Source organism: Pelecanus crispus, chromosome 2 (genome assembly GCF_030463565.1).
Source record: "Pelecanus crispus isolate bPelCri1 chromosome 2, bPelCri1.pri, whole genome shotgun sequence".
In the NCBI taxonomy this organism is placed as follows: domain Eukaryota; kingdom Metazoa; phylum Chordata; class Aves; order Pelecaniformes; family Pelecanidae; genus Pelecanus; species Pelecanus crispus.
Window position 1 is genome coordinate 132,580,512 of NC_134644.1, and position 9,200 is coordinate 132,589,711.

A 9,200-nucleotide genomic window follows, 5' to 3' on the forward strand; every position below is an offset into this window, starting at 1 on the left:
TGACACCGACCCCGCGGTGTGGACAAGCGCCAAGGAGCAACCGCGTCTGGGCAAGAACAAGGGGCTACTAGTGGCGACGAAGAGGAGCCATCAGCCTTCGTCCCCCGCGACCACCAGCCGCAGGCACTGCGCAAGCGCAGTTGGGCGGAGTTTATGGACGCGACTTCTCCGGGCTCATTTTAATACGGGGTGGTGGGGGGGTGTCAGGTCATGCATATGTATAGGCGTACTGGTGCAGGCGCGCTGGGCAGCCTCGTGTGCCGGCAGCGCTCCGCTCGCCTGCGGGGTCGAGGGCGAAGCGGGCGCTGGTGGGCGCGCCCCGCGCATCTTCCTGGGAGGAGCCTGCGCTGCCCGCCGCGCCGCGGGAGCCGCGGCAGCCCGCGGGGGCTTGCGCTAGGCGGGGCGCCTCACGGGAAGGGTCGGCAGGGGCGCCCGCGCTTGGCCGGGGCCGCTGGCAAACCGCGCAGAGGCGCCTGGCGTGCAGCGTCGTCCCCGTGAGGGAGGAGGGTGCCCTGCCTGCTAGCGGAGAGGTTTGCTGGCGGCAGCGCGGCCGCTGGCGGTCCTGCGGGTGGATCGGGCAAACCTGAGGTCACCGCTGCATCCCGCGGCCGGGAGCCAGGACGGACCTGCTCACCACTGTCTAAGAAGCAGGAGGAGAAGGGTAAGCGGACCTCTCGCAAGGATCGTTTGAATCCTTGCAGCTGCTGAAGGGATGTCAACGGAGCGATAATTACCCGTTTCATTTGCCCGGGTGTTGTATGGTCAAAACTTGTGCGTGTGTGTGTTTGAGACACAGCATCGCTCCCGCAGGGGAGCGGGAGGCCTGATTTGCGGTGCCGTCACTCCGCGAGCACAGCCAGAGACCGACGAAGCGCCTGGAACGTTTATAAAATTCGTAAATCTTTTGATGGGTAAATTGGGCTGCCGTGGTGCTTGGCCATTCTCCTAAGTGTCGGGGAACTGGCTAATAACTAGGGTTAACAAGAAGTAATATAAAAGGTAGAAAAAGTTAGAGAAATGGGTAACACTCGGGGCGGAATTTTAAAGAAGAGTCCCCTGGGTTGTGTATTGGCACATTGGAAGGACGTTGTTGGAACCGGAGGTACAGAGAGCAAGAAAACTCATTAAATATTGCAACCAATGGTGGCTGATCTCTAAATTGGAAGATGGGGCTAAGTGGCCACTTAATGGGTCAATTGATTATAATACCCTCTTACAATTAATGTTGTTTTTAAGGAGAGAAGGAAAGTGGGATGAAGTATCATATGCAGATATGCCTTTCACCCTCCGAAGCCATCCAGAGTGGCAAAGGGACTGTAGAACGGTGCCACCACAGGACCCTATGGTACTCGCCCTTGAGCGCGAAAATAACAAAGAACTTAAAGGTAAACTGAGACGGTGTTGCTCGGCGTGTAGTATTGGACAAAGGTGTACGAGAATGAATAAAGTCCATCAAGCACCAGAACAAGATCTAATTTGATTTGCTTAAGCCTCCCCCTCGATCACAGGAACAGGGTGCGGACTCGGACGCGACCTTCACTCCCCTGGATAGTCCTATATCCTCCCGTACCAGAAAGAAATCTACTCTAACAGCTTTACACGCACCTCTTCGAGAGGCGGTAGGGCCTGATGGCGGGACAATGCTAATTAAGGTACCTTTTTCCACCACCGATTTAGAGGCGTGGAAAAGGGTTGCAAAAGATTACAGGGATGATCCGGTAAGTGTAACTAAACGTTTTCAGTTTATTATAAGACAACACAACCCCGACTGGAATGATACACAATTATTATTAGAATCCATGACCAAGACAGAGAAACAATTGATTTTAAAAACGGCAGGGAATTTGGCTGAAGATCATTATAAGACTACAGGAGGGGACGTTAAGGAGTATTTCCCTCTCCAAGATCCAAAGTAGGATGCAAATAGGACTCTGCATATGGAAAGATTGCAGGTGTATCAGGAGTGGATTTTGAAGGGGATGGAGAGGGCCATCCCCAAAACCATAAATTGGTCAGCGTTATATGCAATTAAACAAGGTCCTTCCGAGTCCCCATCTGAATTCTTGGATCGATTGAGGGATGTAATGCGCCGCAGCACGCCACTGGATCCTGGGTCAGAGGTAGGGGTACAACAACTAGTTTCCCTGTTTTTGGTCCAGTCCACAGGGGATATTAGGCGCAAACTCCAGAAGTTGCGTCTCACAGAAAGCAGAAACTTGGAAGTGTTACTGGATGAAGCATGGAGGGTGTTTAGTAATAGAGAGGAAGGATACAGACAAGGACAGAGAAGAATGGTGGCGGTTGTTAGGGAAGAGGAAGGAAGGACACCTAAGCGAGAACCGCCCCGATTAGGCAGGTATCAATGTGCGCTGTGTAAGAAATTTGGTCATTGGAAAAAGGAATGTCCAAGAAACAAGGAGCAGGGACGAACCCACCAGACAGGAAGAATAGTGGCCCATATGGAAGAAAATTGACGGAGACCTGGGGAATCTACCCTAGCGGATCCACTGGTTATAATGAAGCTAGGGAGGGGACAACAACAGGAGGTAGAATTTCTGGTTGACACAGGGGCAACGTACTCAGTTTTGAATCAAGCCTTGATGCCCCTGGGAGATGATTAGATCATGGTAAAAGGAGAGACTGGCCAAAGTGAAAAGGCATATTTTTGTAAGCCTCTGAGATATAAATTAGGAAAACAATGGGGCATCCACAAATTTTTGTATATGCCCAATTCCCCAAAGGCACTTTTGGGAAGAGATTTGTTGGAGCAATTAGGTGCAAAAGTTACATTTAAAAAGGGAAAAATTACTCTGGAGGTAAAAGACCAACAGTACAACCAAATACTGAGTCTCCTTAACTAGTTTTCCCGCAGAAGGAAATAATAACAAGGAGATTCTAAACCAGGTATATCCTGGAGTATGGGCCACCGATGTACCCGGGAGGGCAAAGAATGCTCCACCTGTTGAAGTTAGACTTAAAGAGGGACGACAACCAGTAAGAATTAAACAGTATCCTGTGAGGAAGGAGGATAAGGAAGGAATTCGGCCAGTGATAGAAAAACTTTTACAATTAGGATTATTGAAAGAATGTGAATCTGATTTTAACACCCCTATATTGCCTGTCCGCAAATCTGACGGATCATACTGGGTGGTTCAGGACCTACAAGCTATAAATAAGATAACTGAAGACCTCTATCCGGTAGTGGCGAATCCATATACCTTGTTGACTGTATTGACACCTGAACTAACCTGGTTTACTGTTCTAGACCTGAAGGATGCCTTCTTTTGCTTCTCCATGAAGCCAGCCAGAAAATATTTTGCATTGGAATAGGAAAATCCTAGAAGTGGATGTAAGACTCGGGTCACTTGGATGGTGTTGCCACAAGGATTTAAGAACAGCCCTACTTTTTTTGGCAGTCAACTTGCAAAAGACTTGGAATCTTGGGAAGCCCCATCTGAGGAAGGAAAACTGTTACAATATGTGGATGACATCCTGATTGCCACTAAAACAGAGGACGATTGTATGACCTGGATGGTGAGTCTACTAAATTTCTTAGGGCTCCAAGGGTACTGGGTATCTAAGAAGAAGGCCCAAGTAATACAGCGCCAGGTGATTTATCTGGGCTATGAAGTCAGTGCTGGACAAAGGACTTTGGGACAGGCCCGCAAAGAGGCAATATGCCAAACTCAGAGACCGCAAACAGTGAAAGAATTACGGACCTTTCTGGGGATGACTGGGTGGTGCCGACTGTGGATCTATAATTATGGACTGCTCGTTAAACCACTATATGCACTAACAACCACTGAACAGAAGCACCTTAAATGGAACAAAGAGACCACACAGGCCTTTGAACTGTTAAAAAGGCCTTAATGTCGGCCCCAGCCTTAGGACTCCCAGATGTGAGTAAGCCATTTCTTCTTTTCTCCCACAAGAAGCAGGGGATTGCCCTAGAAATATTGGCACAAGATCTAGGCCCATATCGACGAGCAGTTGCCTATTTTTCCAAACAATTGGATGTAACTGCAAAGGTTGGCCTGGATGCTTGCCAGCAGTCGCGGCCCTAGTACTAAACATACAGGAAGCCCAAAAAATTCACCCTGAGCCAGAAAATGACTGTATTGGTGTCCCATACAATATCAGTAGTATTGGAAGCGAAGGGTGGACACTGGCTTTCTCCACAAAGATTCTTGAGATATCAGGTTATACTGCTAGAACAAGATGATGTGGAGGTCATAGTTACTAACGTTGTCAGCCCAGCCTCTTTCCTCAGTGGAAACACAGGAGAACCAGTGCACCATGACTGTCTGGAGACCATCGAGGCAACATATGCAAGCTGTCCGGACTTGAGAGACAGTCCTATGGGAAACGGGGAAAACTGGTTCACGGATGGAAGTAGCTATGTCTTAAGTGGTAAGAGACATGCGGGATATGCCATTACCACCAGTCAAGAAGTAATAGAGTCAGGACCTCTACCCATGAATACCTCTGCACAGAAGGCAGAAATAATTGCTCTGACACGTGCTTTGGAATTGGCCCAAGGCAAAACTGTGAATATCTATACAGACTCAAAATACGCCTTCAAGGTCGTACACGCGCATGGAGCAATCTGGAAGGAGAGAGGACTATTGAATTCTCAGGGCAAAAATATCAAGCATGCAGAAGAGATCTTGAAACTGCTGGAGGCAGTCCAACTCCCTGAAAAAGTGGCGATTATGCACATTAAGGCACACCAGAAGGTGAGCTCAGAATTGGAAAGAGGAAATGAGCTGGCGGACAGAGAGGCAAAACAGGTAGCCAAAGCAAAGGTAAAAATAGAAGGGGCTTTGGTCCCGGATGGGCGAATTTCTCTAGAGGGTAAGCTAGAATGTACCCCAGAAGATCAGAAGCTTATCACAGATCTAGAAGGGTTGTATAACAAAGAAGGGTGGGCTTCCACCCCACAAGGGAAACTAATCGTTCCCTCTTGTCTAACACGGCATCTGGTAAGAGACGAACATAGGAAAAGGCATTGGGGAACAGAGGCTCTATATAAACATTTAATTAGAGAAACCATGGCTAGAAGTCTATATACCACTGTGAGACAGGTGATGCAACAGTGTGATCTTTGCCTCCAGACTAATCCCAAAAATACCCCCAGACCAGAAATGGGCCAAATTGGGAAAGGCAGTAGGCCTGGGCAACAATGGCAGATTGATTTTACAGAACTCCCAAGAGAAGGGGGGTATCGATATTGATTGGTACTAACTGACACCTTTTCAGGTTGGCCAGAAGCATTCCCTACCAGGACAGCCAAGGCTCGGGAGGGAACTAGAATATTAGTGCAAGAGATAATACCACGTTTTGGGGTTCCAGCCACCATATCCTCTGACAGAGGACCACATTTTATCTCAAAAGTAGTACAACAAATTAGCCGCCATTTGGGTATAGATTGGCAGCTTCACACCCAATATCGCCCTCAGTCGAGTGGCCAAGTAGAAAAAATGAACCACTTAATCAAACAGCAGATTGTGAAATTGGGACAGGAAACTAACTTGGCCTGGCCTCAGTCTCTCCCTTTGGCTCTCTTGCGCATACGAACCAGGCCAAGAGCAAAAGAAGGACTGAGCCCTTTTGAAATCTTATATAGATGACCCTATAGAATACAGAAAGGGATGTCCACACAAGCTGGGGATGAAATTATGACCTCTTACATGGTAGCATTAAGCAAACTCAACAAAATTGAGAAACATGTGGTCGGTACTCGAAGTAGAGGTTTAGATGGACCTGTACATAACATCCAACCTGGAGATTATGTCTATATAAGGTCTCTTGCAGAAAGAACCCTGGAGCCACAGTGGGAAGGACCTTTCCAGATACTCCTTATCTCCTTCACTGCAATCAAGATCAAGGAACAGACGCCCTGGATCCACTACTCTAGAGTAAAGAAAGCACCAAGAAAAGTCTGGACTTCTGAAGCTCAGGAACCTTTGAAACTTAAACTGCGGAGGCAGGATGGGGACTAAGACCTTTTTGCTTTTAAGTCCTATGTATTTAATCAGTGTAGCTACTTGGCAAGAAAATCTTTATATACAATTGACGCAAAATGTAAGCAAGGTTTTTAATTTATCAGATTGTTGGATATGTACAACTCTTCCCAGAGGGAATATGGAACTACCTCTCCTAGGAATCCCAGTGCCTCACTCCAATTGGAGTTGGCCCTATGATAACTTCAACAACTCCACTCTACCAAATGGGGAGACTATACTTTGGTCATTGAGTACAAGTTCATGTTTACCTGGTTTAGAGGAAACATGGCTTCCAACTGGTGAGAAGATTTGTTGGGGGTTAGAAACAACTCCTCTTCCCAAGAGCCCAGCAAAAATTCCCAGTTTTACCTGTAATACTGGCATTAATGGACCTAAATTTGAACTAGAAGGCTTGGAAGGTGGGAACCCGATTTTCATAGAGCGGCGATCTGGAGGGCTGAGTGTAGGGAGATTTCAGAATGTTAGTGGAACTGTGTGTGAATGTTCAGACTCTTCGTGTCTTAATGACACTAGGAATAAGAAATGTCCGCCTCAAATCTTGTTAGGACTAGCGTATAACCTAACCTTTGAATGTGCTCCTCAAGGACTCTGGTGGCTGTGTGGTGATGGACGAGCAAGGAAAGGATTACCTGAGAACTGGGATGGTACCTGTACTATAGGTTACCTAATGCCCCATGAAAAGATATTTAACAACCAGAAGCCATTATCTGGAATCCTGAGAACTCCATGGACTAGGATTAAGCGCACGGCAAACCCCCTAATAATAAAACCCACAGGTGATGACAGTTTTGTGAGATGGTTAATACCATCTTTAGGGGTAAGTGAGTTAGAAAAAGCTATTGTGAACATTTCAGCCACTTTAGAGCAAATTGAAAATGCCGCAGTTGATGCATTAAAGAATTTGCAGACAGAAGTCTCCTCCTTGAGCAAAGTGGTTTTGCAAAATCGATTGGCTTTAGACATATTAACTGCTAAGGATGGTGGTGTGTGCACCATCGTTAATATCAGCTGTTGTGCATACGTAAATAAAGAACAGGAGATTGAAACAGATCTTTCCCAAATTTGGGAAAAAACAAAAATCCTACATCAGGTAGCCCAAGATGATACCTCTTGGGGTTTCACTGAACTGCTGGAAAAGTTGACCTCCTGATTACCAAACTTAACATGGCTAAAGAGGTTGTTTGTCACTATAATAATAATCATAGCTTTATCCATAGTCCTTTGTATAGCAGTCAGGTGTGCTTTGTGGTGTTTCCAGAATACAGGGGATTCCTACAGCGAATGCAAGAACCACCAACTTCCTTGAAAATTTAAATCTAACAAATATTTTAAGATGATAGAGAGGGAAACATTATATTAGAATAGGGTGTAGTAAAAGAATTTACTAACTTTGTAGAAAAGGGGGGGACTGAAAAGGGGGTTTAGAGCGTAACTTATTATAAAAGTTTGACTATTGCTTAACGCTTATCTAACTATTGTGCAAGATGATTGAAGCGAGGAGTCTTGTAATGTCTCAACACAGGACAGTTCCTGATAAGAACAGAAACTTATCTCAAGAACCAGCTGAAACCGACCCTGCCGTTTGGACAAGAGCCAAGGAGCAACTGATTCTGCGCAAGAACAAGGGGTTACTAGTGGTGATGAAGAGGAGTCATCAGCCTTCATCCCCACGACCCCCGCGACCACCAGCCGGAGGCACTGCGCAAGCGCAGTTGGGCGGAGTTTATGGAAACGACTTCTTGGGGCTCATTTTAATACGAAGCGGGGACAGGTCATGCATATGTATAGGCGGATTGGGAAACCTTATGTATATGTAACACTCTGTTGTATAAATCCAAGACAAGCTGCCACGCGGGCGCGCACGATTTTGGCGGGATGACCCCCCCGTGCTGCCCAGCGCTGAATAAACATACCTACTTTACAACCTTAACAGGTTGTGGAGTCTGGTTCCGCACATCAGTTGCTTCTCTGGCAGAAAGGCAGCTTGAAAGGATACACTGATCACTTTCCTTAATACTGATTTCACAATTTAGCATTTCATATAGTAATGATTAATGGTAAGAAGCTATGCAGTAATACAAGGTTGGTGTTGGAAAAAGAGTAGATTTGTGTCTGCAACAAGCAATGAGTGTAAGACTAACTACAAGGTGTGCTTGTAATGTGTCCCCTTTTAAAAAATGCTGGGCAAAGTAGTTAACAGCTGTGCTGCTTGGTGCTATCAGTAATAGTTTATGTGTGTTCAGTAAACCAGGAATTTTAAACTACTGGTGGAGGAAACCCGGAAGAAAGAAAACCTGCAACTTTCTGAACTGGTTTCTTACTTAATGGAAAGAAAGTAAAATGCTAGGCTTTTCATCCCACTGAAGTTTGCGAAGACCTTACAGAGGCATAGAAAAATGATGGACTTATTACGTGCTGCTAACATTTCTATGCCTGCAGTAAATATTAACAGTAATGTAAACTGTGAAGAGGTCAGTGAACAGAGGGCTCTTTATTTCACTGATACTCTATGTACCATCTGTGCCAGGTTTGAGAATAAGCAGTTTTTATTACTGAGTACAGTCACATAACCTGTAGACAGTATGCTGGAATCCTTTTTCTCTGTAATAATCTTATTCTGTAATTACCGATACAATTTTTTGAAGGTCTCAGTCTGGCACCTCCCGTGCTGTTTTCCCAAGATCCCTAGATCGGGTTCCTCTTTTTTATCCAGGGTGCTGTTGATTTCAGCTCAGCTCCAGAACACCACAGAGATCTTTGCAAAGTGCTCCTGGCAGATGGCATAAAGAGAGTTTAGGCAAGGTTTTCTTTATGGTTTCAACCTGTAAGATGGGTTTCCAGAGATGATGATGGAGGCACAAAATGTAAATAAACTTGGGAAAAAAAAAGTTGTCTCAGTTCATTCCTAGCAAAAGGACGTTTATCCCTTTGCACGAGGAGTGAGGTAAAAATTTAATGGAGATGTTGCTTTGGAAAATGTAAAATTATTCTTTTGTACACTTTACCTAATTGTGGGCGAAATAATTTGACACATTTGAAAAAAAAGCAGTTTTGCCTGAATCAAACGAAGTTTTTAAACAAACATACTTGTGTTTTTGGCAGGAAAATTACATCCATCTCTAATACTGAAGTGTTCCTTAACTGAGTGAAAAACGATGTTCCAACCTGAATGCC

At 45.6% G+C, this 9,200-nt stretch overlaps 1 protein-coding gene across 1 annotated transcript; it reads left to right on the forward strand.

Moving 5' to 3' along the window:
- The first annotated feature begins 6,144 nt into the window (after positions 1-6,144).
- On the forward strand, positions 6,145-7,332 carry LOC142592889 (endogenous retroviral envelope protein HEMO-like). The gene is given in 1 exon segment (XM_075705068.1): positions 6,145-7,332. A coding segment is annotated over 1 exon segment (1,188 nt).
- The last annotated feature ends 1,868 nt before the right edge of the window (positions 7,333-9,200 follow it).